General features: G+C 42.7%; 1 protein-coding gene and 1 long non-coding RNA gene across 13 annotated transcripts in view; one reads left to right on the top strand and one right to left on the bottom strand.

Moving 5' to 3' along the window:
* The window catches only part of LOC6555371 (polypyrimidine tract-binding protein 1), a 156,801-nt gene that overhangs the window by 72,724 nt on the left and 64,150 nt on the right, over positions 1-19,927 (bottom strand). For 2 of the 12 annotated variants that reach the window (XM_026977700.1, XM_026977712.1), the window contains exons 1-3: positions 10,896-11,663; positions 9,726-9,866; positions 7,379-7,812 (exon numbers count right to left, since the gene is read on the bottom strand). The exons of 5 other annotated variants lie outside the window; for them this stretch is intronic. In XM_026977700.1, the coding sequence (XP_026833501.1) occupies positions 7,379-7,381 (3 nt within the window). In that variant the 5' untranslated portion in view covers positions 7,382-7,812; positions 9,726-9,866; positions 10,896-11,663. Of the gene's footprint in view, positions 1-7,378; positions 7,813-9,725; positions 9,867-9,980; positions 10,000-10,895; positions 11,664-19,927 lie in introns of those variants that run through there. 5 more of the 12 variants (XM_026977701.1, XM_026977705.1, XM_026977709.1 and 2 more) reach the window with 5 other exon arrangements.
* LOC113563942 lies at positions 11,814-12,456 on the top strand. Its single transcript, XR_003407714.1, has 2 exons — positions 11,814-12,037; positions 12,098-12,456. It is a non-coding gene; the product is annotated as an uncharacterized LOC113563942 (long non-coding RNA).

The following is a 19,927-nucleotide window of genomic DNA, read 5'->3' as shown; positions in this document are numbered from 1 at the left end:
ATCAAGATCAAACGAGACTTCGTCAGGCCAAGGACCACAAATTAGTCATTAGCATGTGTTTATGCTCAGCGCTAAACTCGGTGTTTTTAATTATTAAGGGATCGCTTGAAGGAAAAGAGGGTCCTCCAAGTGAATGCATATTTCACGGCCCTAAATTTACCAACTCAACTTGGGCCTGACACACATTTCTGCGCTATAATAATAATTAGACAGGAGCCGGATAGACAACGTCTGGGCTTATTAATCAACCCCAAGCAAGCGCACATGAAAGTGTGCTATGCAAACACGCAAAACTTTGCCCTGAACTTATTTTCAACAAATTAATTTTCCACCCACCAGAAAACAGAAAAGCGGGGCTCTCCGGGTTTGTTTGCCCAACTCTAGTTAATGAAATCAGTTGCACTCGCCCAGATTGCGAGTGTGTAAATTTAGTTAACTGCAAACTTCAGCCAACATTATGTCTGGCATCGATGCCGGTGGTTCTACCGGTTCTGCCTGCCTGCCTGCCTGCTGCACCTTTTAAACATTTATATATTTTGCACCTACTTTTCCCGTTCCGTGTTCGCTCGCTTCCGTGTTTTTTGGGTGCGTTGCAGCGCAATTTCCAGCTGCCAGACGCAGAATTTCCCCGGCCGCATACATCAAGCTGCGGGCAACCGAGCACGAAAATTTCCACCACCTCCGTCTGCGCCATACGTACGCATATGGAAATGATGTCCGTTTGTGGCTTTGGTAATGTAAAACGTAGCAAATTGAGTTCATTTCGCTGACGGACTCCTAGCAAGCAGAACTTATCATTAGTATCGCTTTTCAGAGTGCCCGTGCCGCTTGCCGAATGAAACCATCTCACATGCAGGCCATGGAATGGCGAATAGGAATGGGTGCCGCGAAAGGAATAGGGATACGTGATCCTGGCGCACGTAAACATGTAATAATTACTTTGTTCTAGGTGTTTTCAACTCACTTTACTCCGCCAAAAGTTGCGGCGAAACTTTTCAAGCAGAACAAGTTGAGCGGACACTGCGAAAAAAACCAGTGTTTCACACCACAGGGACGTTTCAGTCCCGAAGATTAGAGTAGAAATTACGAGCAGTTATTATTAGTGAGTTAATAAAATCGTAGTGAGCAGAAGCGTATGTAAATGAAAACATTGCAAACAAAAAACGGATTGTCCTATTCCCTCAGTGTAGGAAAAAGGCGAGTCCTGGCCTGACCCTGCTAAGCGAGTATTAGTGGAAATTTAATATTGCAATTAATACAGCAACAAAGTGTGCATCGCATATTAATAAGTTAGTTTGTCGCTTCCAGTTTGAGTGAGTGCCCGAGTTGGTCTCGGGCTTTGGCCTCTGCTCATATTCTCCTGCCAGTCTCGTAGTTTGGCAGTTTGCTAGTTTCCTGGTGAGCTAGTGAGCTCGTGAGCTCGTGTGCTTGGTGGATTAGTGCACTGGAGGGCAAACATTTTGCGCTCGTAAAAGCCAAAGTTACAACCACGCTAGTTGGCTTAGGGGGTTGAAGGGCGCGCTTGCTTTTAATGGCCTCCTCCGTCAGTCACTCATTCCGTCGCACATTCAATATTCATATTCATATGCTCCTGGTCGCCGCATTTAAGCTTTTAATGATTTCAAAAAAGTTGGGTCCGAAATAAAGGGAAAGCTGGAAGCGCCATTGGATGCAAAAACTTTTCTCCTAATGCGCTTAGCGGTGGTCGTTTAACTGCAAACTTAATTCGCAGCTACACACATTTTTACTATTTTTTTTAGGGATCTTTTCTCACGCGCCGCGTTGTTATTTAGAAGAAATTCTGGTATTTTTTATGGCTGCGAACGGGCGACAAAAACTATTTGTGCAAACAACAAAGAAAACTTGCGCTCACAAAAAGGAAAATCATCATCATCAGTTGCCGGAGGAGCGGGACCAGAAGCAGAAGCAGAAACAGGAGCAGTGGCAGCGGCAGCGGCAGCAGCAGCAGCAGCAGCGGCAGCAACTACAAAAGCGCAACAAAAGCAATTTAAATTTAGCCAGCGGCATAGCTGAGCAGCACTGAACACTGAGAGTTGTCCGAGCGAACGAATTTCATTTCATTGCCGAGCGCGAAACGTTTTAGTCATAACTTTTTAATTTGTTTGTCAGCGGCAGACGAGTCGCAACGACAAGCCAGGCACAGTGAAGCAGCGAAGAAATAAACTTGTTTCCACAAACACGGCTTACATTTTCTTTAAAGCGTTCCATTTCAATATACTTCACTATCCGACAGTCCACAACAATCCTAGCATATGTTGCGGACTCTCCGATTGGCGCAATCATAGGAGCACTCATCAGTGGAAATGGAATTTCGTCAGTACCAAAAAGTGTGCTACGAAAATCGATTGAGGGCCGGATAAATCATAACAATGCTTAGGCAATATGTCCTGTCCCCCCTGTGCCCCCTGTGCCCCCTGGTGAGTCGGCCCCAGCTTTGATCAATGCAAAAATTCTTGGTGTACATGTCTCTGGGGTTGATTTATCTATTTACTCGGCAGCCTCGTCATCAGGGATCCCAGAGATGGGACGGGCGGAAGACGGACTCCCCTTTGTAGCTGTCAATATTTAAAACGTTGTCCTGCTCCTGAGCACGCAGCTGCTGCCCCTTCCTGCTGCCCCTTCCTGCTGCCCCTTCCTGCTGCCGAATGCCTAACGCTGCGTGCTTAACAAGAGTTTATTGAATTTTATTTTCTCATCTCAATTTGATGCAAGCACGAAGCATTTCCTTCGGCTTGCCCTCACTTATTTTGGGCAACATATTGCCTGTCCCACTTCTTGACATCATTTTTTGGGGAGAGGAGAACTTTGTCTCCGGTGCATTTAAATTTCAAATTGTTTTATTACCGGACGATCCCCAGCACAGGAAGATAATTGAAATTTTGTAGTTGAAAATACTTTATACGCAGCGTAGTCGTAAATCGCTTATTACAACAAATGTTATGTATCTCAACGCACAGCTAAAACTTTTTGCCGTATCCGCGTCAAGTTTTTCGATTACGGATTAATGTAATTTTTTCTTCATCTATATATGTGTATATATACACTTCTGTTTTTTTTGTGTTTTTTTTTTAGCATGTTGACCCCTCCCAGAGCTCATCTAGTTTGTTTGACTTGTCGGCCCGGCTTGAAAGTTTGATGAATTTTTAAATTTAAAAAGTTTATTTGTGCGTTCGTAAGTTTGCCGAGGGCCGCCAGTTCTGCGGATTATTATTAGAAGTGCAGGCTGACTGACTTCAACACTTCAAAGCGAGCTCGCTGATGAGGTCGTGCCACTTGCGACCGCTTTTCCCACGCTTTTCCAGTTGCCGCCGTCCAGCTTGTTTATTCGAATCCCCAAGCACACTTCCTAATTTCAGCAATTTTCTATTTGCCCTCGCTGCAGAATCTTTCATGTTTCATTGTCAATATCTTTATTTATCGTGCGGTTGGCAGGATTTCTTTCGCGATCTTTATTAGCACCTAGGGGTTGTTTTCAGGCGCCTCGGTTTCCAAGCTGTTTGCCCTTGTTTCTGCTGACAAAAATATTTGCAACCACGAGCAGAACAGGTGGAAAAAGAGGAATAGCTTCGTTGAGCCACATAAATAAATACAAAATACAAATAAATTAAAATATAACTGTATTTCGTTTTTGCGATAATTACTAAAAACAAAACAGCGGTATTTGTTGCCGCATAACAATAATAATTACACACAGCCAATGCAAAGGGGATCGATGCGAAAAATATTTAATCACAAAATGCTTTCATGAACGAATGACTGCATTTAATGACGGCCACATGGAAAATCGCACGAAAATTAAGCGAAAGACTAAAATCAACATTTAAATTGGCTAATGGATAAGGGCAGGGGTGTTAGGTATCGTAGGGGCGTATGTTAAACAAAATCAATTACAGATAATTTAACGTGGACGGCTGGTGTGTAAAAAGGGGAAGCACATAATAGAGTCATTTAAGTACAGTTTAAACATTAATGAGGGTCGAGGGGTAATTGCAGTAGCAGAGCAAGGAGTTTCTGGCCACGATAAATCGATAATAAATGTGGCAGACGTTGGTCGTCCGTTTGGCCAGCTTGGCTGTTAGAATAACTAATGGAACACACATACGCACTCGGACGCCAAACACAAAGGATACGGGACACGATGGGCGATACGCAACACCGTACGCGGAGCACTGTGGCACTGTGGCACTGCGGCACTTTGGCACCATAGACTCACAGTACATGGCACGTTTGTTTCACTTGTGTCCACGGCTGGGGAAATACAACTGAAAGCGGAGCAAGCGGGTCAAAACCGGCCTTTATAGTGCCAGAAGTAAGTGACGTGGAGGTACAACTTTATGCCTTTCGCGCTGCATTTTGCGCGAGCAAATTGCAGCGACATTTCAACGCCAACTAATCAATATGGACTACATGCTGTCGCCGGGGGGAGGGCAGGCCCAAAAGCGGGAGTATGCGAAGGTGAACTAAAACAGTTGGCCAGGCCAGGACAAAGCGTAAGTGCTGGCCATACAATTGCGGTTAATGCTCTCCTTGAACGCGATAGTTTGACTGATAAAATAATAAACCCACTGAAACAGCAACCATAATTCCAGGACATTTTTATGTTTCGCAAACTTTCATTTTGCTCCTTTACGAAATTTCAAAATATACGAACTTCTAACAAAGTTGAGATTGAGTCCATTAATTTGTGTCGAATATAGCACCCTGATCCGAGGCTAATTTGTATGCCAGTCAGCTGGGCGAGCGGTTGCACTTTATTTTATTGCGCGCAATTTACCCACAACCCAAAAGCGACCCTTCAGCAGACGTGGCCCAATAAGAACGGCCTAAAAGGAAGGCAAGAAAAAGGGTCAGTTTTCTACACCTATATATAATTGCACATAATTGGCATTTAATTATCCCTCAATTCACACTCTCACAGAGGAATGGAAAGCATTGAAAGTCTGAGCCTCTTCGATTTACGCAAATAAAATGTTATATTTTATTGTTAAACAAGATGTAGATAAGGGATAATGCTTTTCCTAGTGAACAACACACGTGTGCAATGTGAAAAACAAGGATTGTCCAACGAGAAATTATCGATAATTGTAAAATGGGTCTGTGAAGATGTATTATATTAATTTATTACTAGCTTAGTGGTCTTAATACTAAGTAATTTATTGTAAACAAATCAATCAATAAAATCTGAAATACATCTACAAATACAACGACAACGACTAGGAGCACGACAACAAATGAGGAAAGGCAACATAATGAGCTACTGCGGTGAGTGATTTAGTGAAAAATTCGGTTACTAGGAGTTAGTGAGCATGAACGAACTGTAAGGTTTCCAAAACGTCAGGCAAAGCATGAGAAAATGTGTTAGTGGGCGGGCAACGGTTACTATCTACATCTCGATAGGAAAATGAGTAGAGGAAAACTCAAAGAAAACTGAGGAGAGAGTTGTTTTATAGAGTTTTTTTACTGAACACACAAACCTTTTTAGGAGAAGATAAGTGTAGTGAAGTTGGCGATGGCATAGAACAATCAGAAGATGCAGAACTGCAGCCGCTGCTGGCGCTGCTGCAGCCCCGAACGCTGGCCAGCGGTAAGTGGTGGGGCATAATCGGCAGTGGTTCTGGCCCCAGGAGCGAGGATATGGTACCACCACCCACTGCAGCGCCAACATTACCGCCGACGGCGCTCAGGACTGCATCCGCCGCTGCCTGCGGCTGCTTAGTAGTAGTGGTAGTAGTTCTAGATACGGCTGATAGATTAACTGTATTATTTACATTGTTGGTCGGAGTGGTGGCCGCCGAAGTGGGCGTGGCCGCGGTAGCGAACATGGCCGACGACGCCACCGCCGCCGCCGGAATGATGGTCAATGGAGTGCTCGGCGCCGTGAAGAACTGTGTCGGCACAGATACAGGAACCGGACCCGCAATCGGTCCGGAGATCGCGCCCGGAATCTGGGCGGCTACCGGTTTGGTAGGCGTGGCGGGGGCGGGGGCGGTGGTCACGCCTACAGCACTGTTCACCTGAAGCTGCATATACGTCTGCAGCATGGCCTGCGCCTGAGCTTGAGCTTGAGCCTGGGCTTGGTAGTGGAACTGCTGCTGCAGTTGCTGCTGATGCTGCACTTGCGCCTGCTGTTGCTGTTGCTGCTGGGCGGCAATGGCTGCAACCTGGTGGTGAAAGACGGCCGCCTGCTGCTGCTGTTGCTGCTGTTGGTGTTGCTGCTGGTGCACCTGCATGGCCTGATAGGCGGCGGCTGAGGCTGCCGAATGCTGCGGATGCTGATGCGGATGTGGATGCGGATGCGTGGACGGCGGTGCGTGCAACAATTGCATTTGCTGTGCGTGGTGGGTTTAGATTATTTGTTGTATTTGGTTTTGGCGAGGGTTTTGTTTTGTTTTGGTTTCAGTTTGGTTTTTGAATTGGATCTTCTGTATCCCCGCAAATAAAAAACAAAACAAATCGGAACCAAATAAAGTGTGTTTGTTATGTTCTGAACTGTTTCGATATTATCCGTCTAAAATAAAAACCGTGTTTCATGGGCTGGAGAAAAAGTGAGCTAAAGAGAGTGATTCGAGAGCTGAGGCTTAGATAAAGAAATCAGGTGAGAGAGATAGCAGTGATAGTTTTCAGCGAGCGCTACCAGTGGATAGTGGATAGGTAAAACTACAATTAGAACCATAGGCAGAGAAAGACCGATACAGAGACAGTAACAGAGACAGAGACAGAAGCAGTAGCAGTAGCACAAAGATTTGGCCAATTTGTAAAAGATCTAGGTCCGCTCACAACGTGGTCACTTGAAAGAACAGCTTAAGCAAAGAAGTTGTGAAAGTTTTTGTGACCAAATCATGAGGTGAGCTTCAGCTTCGTTTAATTAGATTTTAATGTCAATGGTTAAGTAGGCAACGCAATCTAAAAATAAACTATATACACGATCACAGAGGAAGGCGTAAAATGAGCATTAGAAGTAAAACTAGTTCCCCAGATAAAATAAATGAATTAACTTAAGTACAACTTAAAATTAAAGGTTAACTGTATCTCCCCCATTGACATTAAAAACTTCTGAAATTTTTCGAAATATATTAGGTAGGCTAGCAATATAGATTAATTATGGCAGAGAAAGTTAAACAAAATAAAATTTAGGCATATAATTGTTTTTTTTTTTTTTTTTGCATAGTAAACTGTACAAGTTTGATATATATTTTTAGTTAGTAGAACTCTTGCCACTTTTTTCGATCAAGATTATTCTGATCAAGATTATTCTGACTCATTTTGGTTTGACTGTTAGTTTAGCGGTTCTAATTTTTCGATTCGATTTTTGGATGATCGAGTGAAGATTCGGTAGTTGGATTTTGGCGGCGCTTACCATTATTAAATCTTGTATAGGGGAGGATTCGGCCGAATCAGATGCAACGATCTCGTTCTTTACCGTAGCTGCTGCTGCTCCTGCCACGGACGAAGCGGGCGGCGGTGTGGGCGTGGCGGGGGCGTTGACGGCAAGCGACGCTTGAGAGCTGCTGCTGATACTGAGCGCTGCAATCGCTGCTGACGCCGTGTTTTCTGTTAACGCAGCAATGATGACAGTTTTATTGGCAACAAATGTTGATTAAATTTCTCCGCTTCTAGTTTTAGCACTTGGTTGTTACTCGTGAGCTTTTTTCTTTTTGGCGCGTTTGAAGTATCGGATTTTTGTGTTTCTTTATTTTTGGTATTTTCTTGACAGGTTTTGATTTTAAGGAAATTGCACAGGGTTTGTTGGTTTTCGTGTTTTGGTGAATATATGAACTCTGCTTATAATTACTATATAATGCCAATTGAATTAGTTTTCGATGTTTTTATACCAATATTGTGACGTAAAGCTTTACGCAAATTGTTGCTGCGCTAAGTCGATAAACAAAACAATCAGCTAACAGGATTTTATTTATCCCTTTTCTTATTTTGATTTTGAGCGTATTTTAAAGTGTTATTAAAAATGTTAATATGCTAAATATCACTACTGCGGTTGAATAATATTTTAGACGTTCATAAATATGTATTTAGAGATATGAAAACCGTTCAAAGATTGTTTGAAGTTCCGATTGATTGTAAGATGATTGTAGATTGTAAAGACCGCTTTAATTAATTTTAAGCCTTAGAGTTTTCTGGAGTAGAGTGGTTGTCTTAGAGATTGTCATAGAACAGAGGTTCGATTTAGGATCTGTAAAGTGCCTAGGCTAGAAAAACTTTTGTTTTTATAAATATATGATGTAGAGAAGAATGTATATAAATCCTATATTACGCGCGTAGGCGCTATATCTGATGTGTATATGAAATACGCTAATTTCGTGTGATTGTCAAAACGCGATTTCTTGTCGATCGAGGCATTGATTAGACCCGGCGATCCCACTTTAAACCTATTCCCTTAAAATCGTTAACCCCTTACTGTATAATAGAGCAGTCGAAGCAAGGAAAGTCGGTCAGTGGTTATTTTTAAAGTCGATTGAAAGTGATTGAGATAGTCTCTGATTGACACTGCTTGCTTACAAATTACAAATTGACTTTTCTATGCCTTCATACAACCGTTGTCAGTCGGCAAATACAGGATTTAACTATTTAAAATTTGCTATTTTAACTCTGCTTTACTTTGGAGTTAATTTGGGGGCTGGTTTGATTGTTAAGTAGCATTAATATTTAGATAACTACTCCTTCTATTTCTGTTTGATTTCTCCCTTTTCTTTGAAAATTCTTTCAAATGCTTTTTAATTGTTTGTTTGCCGTCCTTTGATGCTGATATGTAGCTATTAAACGGATTTTTTATGCTCCTTGTAAATATTTATACTTAATTTTCAATTTAACAACCTTTCATTCTTTCACTTTTCTATCGTCGTTTCCTTCGACTTATTTGCCTATCACCTTTTCCGATTTCTTGTTCGTGCTGATTTTTTCTGTAGTCGGCTTTGTTAATTGATTTCCGGCCACCTTTATATGGAGTTTAAATTCCCTTTTAAATTACGCTCAAAATTAACAGCAGAAAATCCAAATATATATTTTGATTCATAAATTGCTATAAAATTTGCAATTCTATCGTGTATTTCTCAACAGGATCTTTTCTTGTAAATATCTCTTTATTACACTTAGCTCGTATATATCATTTAAAATACTGCTTCGTACCGACTGGAATTTTTTTTTAGCAACAATTCACCACTTTTGCCTGTTTCTTTTTTTGTGCCTTTCTGTGTTGTTTTACTTTGTTATTATTTTGTTTTCTTCAGTTTTAATTTCCTAATGAATTCTATTCGGTAGTGTTGATGGCTGATGGGTTTTTGGGCGGGGCGGGTTTCGGAGAGGGATTGTATTGGGCTAAGAAAAATACCACGGAGTACGTATGGAGTTTGGTTGCCTTTAGCTCTAGATTTATTTCATTTATGCTGGGACTTGTCAGTTTCTGATTGCTGGTCAAGAGATTTGTAAAATTTGTGTAATTATTTTCTTGTGGGGCAAATGGCAGGAAATAAAATCGAATTCATATAAATAAATGGAATTAAATTTGAAATTTTACTTTCGCATATTATCTTGCCAATTCAAAGCCAAACATGAAGGTCCAAAAAATCGAGGAAATAAACCATATGAAGTGACTATCAATGAAAAAACGAAAAATAGCACTGCACAAAATAAGAAACAACCAAACCAAACACAATGGACGTAAGTATTTAATAATAATTTGCTCTTATTACCAATCAAGTGTCGAGTCAGAGTCGTTGAAGTTGGATGAAGTTTTTGGTTTTTTTTTTTTGTGGTGAGCTCTCTTGTTTTTATTTTCAATAAATAGTTTTGTTTGGTTTATTGCTGTCCTTGCGGGTCTTGTAATTATGGCTCTGGAACAAAGGCAAAAAAAAATCATGGAATATTTTGCGATTCTGAATATTTTGTGCTCTATTGTGCGCTTCAAGTGTGTAAATAATTTAACTTTTTTATGAGAAATTCCTTACAACTTTTTGTGAGTTGTGAAGAACACGTTTTCAGGCGGAGAGGCAAGCGGGGCCCCGGTCTCTCTCTTTCGCTAGATTCTGTTTAACACGCACGAAATTTCTTTAGCGTTACCGGTTTGTTGTGCCGCTGTTGCTTTTCTTTTTGCTGTTGAGTCACACGGCCGCCCGCTGCAAAAACAGGTAAGAAGCGTGGAGAGAGTTCAGGCCCGTGAAGCATTGCGTGGGCCGATCGCTGTCTCCCCAGCACTCCGCCAACGTGTAATTACAACAATAAAAATAAACTACGGGAATTATATGAAAGCGTACTTAGTACGCCAACAGCAGCAGCGACAAGTGGCCAAGAGGATGCCGTCTATGCTGACTGCGGCTGATTGTGTGCGGCCTATTGGAACGCGAGCCATAAGGTTTTATGGCCAGAAGTAGACTCGAATCGGAGCTAACAGAGGAATACGTCTGCCTGCTATGAATTTTTGCCTGCTATTTTGTTTTTTGTTTTTTGTTTTTCGTCTTTCTTTTTCGGTCTTCGTTTCGTGTTCTTTCCTTTCCTTTATTTTCGTTTTTATTTTTTTCCCCCGACTCTTTTGTGGGCTTGCAAACACAAAAACGTGTTTCTTTGTGGCGACGCTCTTGGTTTTGCCGGTTCTGAAATTTCTTAGCCTATGTCTGGCTTAAACGTAGAGGACAGAAGCGAGAGACGCAAAGACTGATGATGGCTCAGAACTTGTTGTTGCCAAGGCCTATAGGAAATATCAGCGGTCCAAGAATTGGAGAGCGGCTCTCGAGCAACGAACTTTTGCCAGCAGTTTTATGTTCGCTTTGCTCGTTCTTCGCTTATTGTTAAATTATTACGTTTGTGAGCACAAAATATTCTTTATTTTGTTATGTTCTTGCTGTTTATTTATTATTTTCTCTTACATTTCAGAAAGCGCAAGGTGCGATAAAGACACTGGGAAACGAAAATTAATGTATAGTTTTATATGTGAAGATTTTTATTTGATTGACACGCGCGAAAAGTGAAAACACCACGGAGCCGGAAGTCGAGTCGAGTTGAGTCGAGTCGATTTTACTTTTCAATTAGTGAATTTTTGAAGCTTCGATTAAAATATTCTCGGGGACTGGGATCTGGACTGATGTGATCTGTTCGAGTCGGGCACTGGATGCGAACTGCGCGTGTTATTTTCTTTTTATCATTATCCGCGTGCTGTTTGCGAGGCGTTGTTGCTGCTGTTGCGGCTGTTTTCGATTTGAACCCGACTTTGATTTGGATATTGAAATTCGTCAGTGAGTGGAGAGTGTGTGAGAGTGTTCTGGTGCTGGCTGTTGCTGCTGCTGCTGCTGCTGCTGCTGCTGCTACTGCTGCTGATGGTGCTACCAGCGGTGGTAGAGAGGATGTCGCTGGCGCTGGCGGAGGCGTGTGGCGGTGGCGGTGGCGGTGGTTGGTTTGGACGTAGGCAGCGACGGCAACTGCGACTGCGACGCCAACTTTCAATGGTGGCTGAACGGAACGAAACCGGGGAACAACGTGGGCTACCGACCTGATGCTACTGCTGCTGTTATACTAGGTGATTCGATTTGATTCCTATAGAGAGCCAACGAGCTGAGCGGCGGACAGAGTTGGAACGGGTTAAAGCAAAGACTGTACGAAGACTGAAGTAAGAACGAATGGCATTCTAAGGTAATATACCTTTTTGTTTCGGAGTCGGACGCCGATTCCTCTGCCGCAGTTGCAGTCGCTGTCGGGATTGAATCTGTTGCTGCTGCGTCGGCAGCGGCAGCGACAGCGACAGCGGCAGAACGGCGACGCGTGCTAACCAAAATAAAGCAACAGTGGGCCCATGAACCGGACTCGGGCTTAAAGAACGAACGCGGCCGATACGAGTGGCCACGAAACGCTGCCGGAATCGACCGTCGTGAGCAGCATTTCTCCTCTTGGCAGCGAAGACTCCGAAAAAAGGCGGTATAAAAACGAGTCATCAGTAGCACACCTTTTTGGCCTTCCCTTCTCCTGCTCAGCGACTCGCTCTCACTCTCTCAGCCGTTGGTCTGCTACCTGATGGGTATAGTTCGTCGTCTCGGTGAATTTTTCAGGTGCGCAATTAACAAGTAATTATTTTCAGCGGGTCACAACGCGCACTTATACGCAGTGTTATACATTATATATTTTGAGCCTGTTCGTATAAGTCTTTTGAGGATCGCAAGTGGAGGTGGCAATGGGGAGAAACTACCCGAAGTTTGTCTCCCTCCTAGGCACCCCCTATTTTTAGTTTTTGTTCTTGTAACAGCAATTGTTGCAGTAACATTACTGGCACACACACACACAAAGGCAGGACTCACGCACACGAGCACTTCTACGTGAGACAGCAAATGCATGCGCCATGCGTGTGCGCCACCCAAACGCCAAAGGTGCAAGCGAAAGGGCCAAAATGTTTGAGCGAGAGGCAGACAGCTACGAGAGTACCAAAAAAAAGGCCAAAACGACGTCGGCAGCGAAATCAACGAGAAAATAATAATTGTTACACCTGCTTCGGAAATGTGGCAAAAGGGGGTGGCTCAAAAACACCCCCACAAAACCGAAGCTCGCTCGGCATTCAGGTGAGCATTTGCCACCCCGCAAAACGTAGCGGGAAACACCGAAGTTCGGAAAAGCGAAAAGCTCGGCCAAGGCTGACGAAGCGAAGCGAAAGCGAACCGGAAAAGCCGAAAAAATCTTTCCCGACGCACACCAGCCGACGCGACTCCGAACGTCGGCAGAGCGCATGACGCCAAGGTGAAAATTATGCGTAGGTATGCGGGGTTGTAAGTGTGCTTTCGGCAGTTTGATGGAGGGTGGCAAACCCCCAATGAGGGGAAATCGCCGAATGGATTTGTTGTAAGGGGTAGTGTCATTCAACAGTAAGCTGCGGGGTTGCCATCGACTGTTAGGTAAAAGCCCTTCTAGAGCTTTCTGCTGAGACAGAAAGCAGATAACATTATTCTCCGCTGGTATTTCATCGCAAATCGCTTTGGAAAAAGGATTAGGCTGTTAAACGAAACAATTAAAGATCGCGATAAAATACCTTGCCGTGGCGTTGCAAAATAATTGTTCAAGCTCTCAAGCAATTGTCCGAAAAACAATTATAATTGTACATTTATTTATATTCTTCCACGAATACTTGGGCAATTATTTCGTCGTACCGGAACAGACGATACAACTTTATGCTCGAAAGCGATTTCTTCAACGTCTTACGTTCCCAATCATTCTGCGAAAAACGGAAACGGATCCAGAGAGCTCCTCGCTGGCTTTTGAATAAAATTGAAGGGTCGTGTGGAAAAAATCGAATGCCCTTACGAATCTTCACAACAACTTTGATTTTGCTCTACGGGTGAACCAATGAGATAATAATTCAAAAAGCAATAACAAAATAATAGTCCTCAAACCCTAAAATGTTAGGATCTCAAGCAACTAGCAACCTCTAAGGATGTACAAAATATAATCAAACACACAGGCTACATCATTGATGCATTTTAACTTTCGGCAGTATGGGAATAGGTCGATTGATTTGGAGGGGGAATACAACAAGATCTCATTTCTGTGTTTTAACTAATAAATGTATATTTTATTTACAGTACTTGCTGCATTTTTATAGGGACTTTTAAGCGTAAAGCAAATCGAGGGATTTAGCTTCGTCAGCTGGTTGATTCGGCGTATCATCAGCCCCTCCGATAGAAATAACGTTTTAGAGGAGCGTTAAAACCGACGACGGAACAATGGCTGTGTGCATAAAAATCGTTTGGTTATTGTTGCAGGCGGCAGTTGTGGCTATATCAACGACAGGGCTCACAGCAACAGCATTGGCTTCAGCATCGTCATCGATGACGGCGATGAGAGCTGTTGTAGTTGTAAACGGTTTATGGGATTTACGCGCAATTTACTGGCAACTTTCATTGCTCTGCACTGGGCAAGATGTTTTAGGTTTATTTTTAAACATACGACGAACCTAGATTAATTTTGTATGAAAGGACGATATATTGTCCTTTTGTTCTATATTATTTTCAAGACCCATTATGCAAAGAATTAATTCTATTTCAGTTTGATTAAAAATGGTGAACCTCAGCTCCATTTCTGCCGGTGTACTTTTTGTGCGAAAAAGGATCGCGGGGACACATATAAAACAATATGCGCTCCAATCTAAGCTGGGCCCGTTAAATGATTTGCGTTTGTGCTTACCCCTTATCCCTGGACCAGCCCTTCAGTATAAACCCGTATTAGCCCCGATTACGTTATTTTTTTGTTTTTTTGTTGAAATTACTATGGGCAGTAGAAAAATAAGAACATTAAGGATTTGTAGAGCGCAGCTTACCTGCAGAAAGAATAAAATCACAAGGCGCGGCAACAAAAATACAAATTTCAAGCAGACTTTTGATTAAGCCATAAAAATTGTTTACCGAAAATGGTACGACCACGCTGTTAATAAAACTTTGCTCAATTGGATGAACAATCTGTCTACACCGTTGACGTGATTTCCTTACCTACTGCTAGCAACATTGTTGCAGCAACAAGTAGTCGAAGTACAGCCAAGCAAAGCTGACTATGTGCACTTTGCAGCAGCAACATCCCACACCAGACCCAGACTCAAGGAAAATGCATAAGTTCGTATGGCTCAAAGCATGTGCCTGTACCCGCTTATTTATGTGTGTTTTTCCGCTGCAGCCGCATAATTCTGATAGCCAAGTCGCCTTGCTGTTGGCCAGAGGAGTGGGCAGGGGAAGAAGTAGCAGTTAGTCGAATGGCTCAGGCATGCAACAGGCCATGAATCTCAATCTCGGAAGCGCTACGCTGAGCCGCGAGTAGTTGATAGAGCCCAGCTACGAATGGCCAACAACCAACCTGCGGGAGAAGCAGTCAGGAAAGCCAGCAGCTCCCTGTGAAGTTGACTTGGCAATTCAAGTGCGCCGAGGTAGCGGACGAGTATCGTGGTGGAATCACATTGGAGCATTGGTTCGGTATTGGTCGCAGTCTTAAATACCCTTAAAGAACATGGAATTGTGTCCTAAAACACAAAAAAAGAGGAAGAATCCAAGGTGCTTGCATTTAAACAGTTCAACTTTCTGCATGACCTGCTTGAGTTACCTAAACAGTTATGTTATAACTTACATGTTGCAAATTAAAAATTAAGTACTCTGTTTTTTCATTTTAAATTCGCCTTTAAATTTAAGTCGTGCAACACGCCAACTGCAACCCCTTGTTTCCAAGGTATAAGCCGAAACAACCAAGAGCTCTTGGGACCGCAGACGACATTCAGGTGCAAGTCGAATGTTTTTGGAGAGAAATATGCGGTTACAGCATTTACTAGCCCCAGTCCCACCCCAAGACCAACTTTAAGTTGCACCTTCGGTCCGCAAAGGAAGCCAAGCGAATCTGGCGACTCACCAGCAGAATAGAAGAATAAAAGACCGAAGCCGAGGTAAGGAAGGAACGAGGTAAGATGGAGTCAGCCAACGAACCAGCAACTAAATGCACGAAACAGTCAACTTGCCACATTTTAATTCACTCGAATATTTCTTCTGCACCAAGTATTATCTTGGCCGGTCGCTTGCTTGTTCTTGCGCACTGAAAATTTTCGAAGAAAAATGTACTTAAATATTTATCGAAAACGCGAATAAGACTTAAACTTTCGGCTTGGTTCGGTATCTATCATTTACTCGTATTTTATCACGGGGGATGTTCGATACAACACTTATAATTACAGATTAATTGAATAAGTTATATAACGTTTTTCCTGAGTGCAATTAATGGGAGAAACGGCAGAACTGCATGACGCTCAAACCAGACAGAGAAGATGATATAGCTGTAGACAGAGCCACATGCAAGTTGCAAGAGATGCTCCGCTTTGGCTTCTACTTCTCTTGGCTTCCTTTTGAGCTTAACTTGGCTCACGGCATTCTTTCCACAGTGGCTCTTGGCCATAATTCGCCGCTGGTATGTGTCGCCTCTATGGTGGCCCGCCCCAGTTCGCATCAAGCTATAGCTCCTTCCAACCACATGGCAATAGAATTATAGTCAGCCGGGGCTGTCACTTGGTTTATTTTAACTCAAATTCATGTTGCCGAAAGCTAGCAGCTGGAATATGCAACTTGAGTGGTGGAATTCCCTGGGAAGCATAATTTATTCAGCGATCTCTTTCACTCGTCTGTTCTTATAATTATTATTTCTTCCGCATTTTCCAGCTCCGATTTGATCTCGTCATGATATCAACAAGATAATTGATTCTCAAGTGCTGGTCCCCCAAAATGTTATTCCTTTCTCTAGTTCAGTGGAGCACGGAACATTAAGTTTTGAAGAGGGAATAGTGAGTTGCATGTTGCTGAGTGCTGAGTGCTGTTGACCATGAACTTTGTCGTCCAAGCCACACATTTTTCTCGAATATTATTTACAACGGAATTTCCAAAATCATGTTCCATTTTTATGGATTCAACAATAATAAGTAAACAGTTTACTTGGAGTAACCTCATTTCACTCCTTGACCCAACGCAAATGCTTGTACTGTTTCGATTTCCACACCAAGCCCAGACTTAAGCCAAAACCAATGAAATCTCCCATGAACGCCTTTTATCAGGGAAACAGTGAAACATTCTCAATAACGAAATTCCAGCTAAAAAAGGGCTTAAATACAGCATCAGCCAAAGGAGAAACCTGATATAAACAGTGATGGAGCAAGGAAGGTGCACAGAGAACAAAAAGCGACACCTTTACAAATTCGCATTACTAAACTGCAATGGTGTATCGTTGCTTACATGAAATGAAGAAGAAGCAAAAACATATTGATTATAATATAAAAATTACAGCAACATTTTGTCCTCAGTGCAGATAAAGCGCATGAAGTTTCGACGCAGCCGCAATTATATTTGGACCGCAAATGAAACAAGTTTGGCAACTTTGGCAACAGGCATTTTGCAGCGCTGTGGCGAAGAATCGGAGGAATCACGAGGCGAAATCAGAGAGAGCCGCATAAAAGGGGACGGGAGTTACCATTGCATCAGCCACCACAACAGCTACATCATCATCATGACCGTGAACAGCAGAGTCTGAGGATTTAAGCAGACTGCATATCTGAGATTCCAGTACCTGTATGTGAGCGTGGCGAAAAGTCTGGAAAACATTTTGCAATTGCATCAATTGGAGCAGGGCAGCCACGTCGTCCATTAGTCCAAGTGCTTTGGCTATTATCGCCAGCCAGAGTGACGCTAATGGCGCGCAGAGAGCTCGTTATGATTTGCGAACGAGTCCCAGAGCAGGAGGCAAGGCAAAAAGTCCTGGCCCGGCCGCTTAATGAAGCATAATCTCATTGTAACCACTTACAACCAATAAGGACAACAACAAGCCAAGTTCGCTAAGCGGATTGGGTCGAGAATCAACCCGCCGAGCTCAAGGAGGCCAAAAGGAATCCAGGCGTGGGCGACAACTACTTGGCATATCCTGGCACACTGACTGACTGACTGAATGACTGAATGACCACTCACCCAATATAGCGCCACCCACATCGAGTGGGACTTTTTAAGTTTATTTACCTCTCCACTTGCGTCGTTTTTCCCGAGTCCTTAGTCCCGGGTATTGATGTCGCCCGAGCTTTTCATTAGCGTGATTTGGGAAGAAAGCATTATGTTTGCCACTTGACAGAAGTATTTCATTTTCCTTCTCCATTCCCCACTTGTCTCATTTTTTGTACAGCCATCAAAAGAAAACTTGTTATATGCCTAATTTGAGACAAGTGTGAGCTACAGACTGAATGAATAGCGCTGAAGGCTGCCTAAGCAGATTTGGATTAAGCACTGGCGAGTCCTTCAAAGAGATGACACTGATACCAAATACACTTCAAACGAATTTTTATTCTATTGTCACGAATATTTTTACTTCAGCAGGTATACCAAATCCTACAAAATCTATATAAGCGATGGGTTTGCAACTTTAGAATATAATTTGACTTTAGAGACTAATGGAGGTTTAAGAATCATTTACGGAGAATGATGTGTTGAAATATAACGATATTTGGGCAATATGGAAATAATTTTCCCTAAGAACGTGGCAAACAAGAATAGATGTATAATAATAGAATAGATGTAGAATAAATGTATGTACTTTCACTATTTTAGTATACGTGATAAAAATATTAAAATGTTTTAATCTACTAATATATATTTTTAAGTAAACAATCTACGATCTAAATACATTCAGATTACCACTGTCATTGAGTACAAAAGCAGAGATGCAGTCAAAAGTCGTTACGGAAAATAATTTGGTAACTGAAATCAAGAAGGTGCAGCAGATAGGCAGTGGCAAGGAGCGGAGCCAACAATGGAAAACACAATAAGGAGCTGGATCTGTAGCCGAGTTTACCTTTGCCGACCTTCGCGAAGCAGCTAAGAAAGAATGCAGTTGGGGCGAAGGGGTAGCACTGATTGGAAGGAATTATATGGCCAAGACCATGGCTGCATTCTTTTGGTTTCACTTTTTAAACTCTGATTTATTGTGCTTGCTCTGAGTCTGCAGCCAGTGCATTTGTGCTTTGGTTTAAATGAAACTAACGGCTAATGAGCTGCAATGTTCAGAAGAACTTTTGCCAAACAATGAATTTATATGAAATCAAGAACGAATAAGAGGATATGGCACAGACGCTTTGCCTGGGCTTGAAGCTGCAACAGAAGTAGATGAAGCCAGAGCAGCTACCAACCAGACAGAGAATGAAAGCGAAGGCCAAGTCAAGCCAGGATTTTGATTCCTACCCAGCAGTGTCAGTCGGTCTAAGTCTGCAGATAGATAAGGAGTTTCCATTCTCAAGGAGTCGTGAGCAGGACAAGGCTGGGAAAAGGCTAGCGAAGAAAAGAGATTGATTCTTCTTCAAGTCTCCACACTACTATGATTGTTTTAAATACTTACTTAAAAACTTGGAAAGGATCAATGCTTTAATTTTAAATCTTCGCATCGAGTCGGCACAATTTTGCGTGAGGGAACAATACCTCTAGGCAGGAATATAAAAGTAGAGAAGCTGTCTAAAGCCAGTTTGGCAACTGCCACTGCAATAATTTTCTTACTCGTTTTCTTCAATGTTTTTTGCTGTTATTTCGTCGATAGCGCGTCATTTAAGGGCCTCAAGGCCAAGGTTTAACGAGCCAGACGAAGACAAAAACAGAAAGAGAAAAGGCAACAGAAACTGATCGCAATCGAGACGAAGGGCAAGTGCGGGGCGGAGAAATGTGGCTGGTTGGCTCAGGCACGGAGCCAAGTTGCAAGCTTCGAGCTTCATGGGACACAAGCACTTGGCACACAAACAGAGAAGCAACAGGAAGAAGTGGCATGCCGCACGATTCCATGCATAATAAATGCGCAACTGGTGTGCGAGGAAACCGGTTTTAGGAAACTCGCACCGAATTGGGAATACCTCCCAACTGTTATACTAATAGAGGGACCGGCTTGGCCAACAGGAAGCTCGAAGGGGTAATGTGTGACAACAGTCTGCGAAAAGGTCGAAGGGGAGAGCCTGTTAAGCCCACAAAGCTTTTGGCTGTTGCCTAACAGTCGTAGAAGAGTGGCATCGGCAGATGGCTCGGTAAGTCAGCAGTCAGTTGGCCAGCAAACAGAGGAGCTCTGGCCAACTTCCGGCGGCAAATCAGCGCAGCAGACGGCACAGCGAGAACTGATGCGCAATTTTACTGGATATGCTGGCGGAAAATATTTCCTAATTTTTTAATATTTCACCCGTTATTGAAATGGTTGAGAATAATTTTAGAAAATAATGTACTATAGGATAATGTTTAGATAAACAATTTGGTGCAAGAAATTCAACAATAAATAGGAAGTTTGGATATTGCAAAAATTTGTGTTCAAAATATTTTCACTCAGTGAGGGACTCACTGGCTGACTGGGCACTTAAATGACCTCTCAAGAATGCAGATTCTAACGCAGCCATTCC

Source organism: Drosophila erecta, unplaced genomic scaffold, assembly GCF_003286155.1.
Source record: "Drosophila erecta strain 14021-0224.00,06,07 unplaced genomic scaffold, DereRS2 tig00000000-arrow-pilon, whole genome shotgun sequence".
Classification (NCBI taxonomy): Eukaryota; Metazoa; Arthropoda; class Insecta; order Diptera; family Drosophilidae; genus Drosophila; species Drosophila erecta.
The sequence above is the reverse complement of the archived record's forward strand: the minus strand, read 5'-3'. Positions and strand labels throughout refer to the sequence as shown.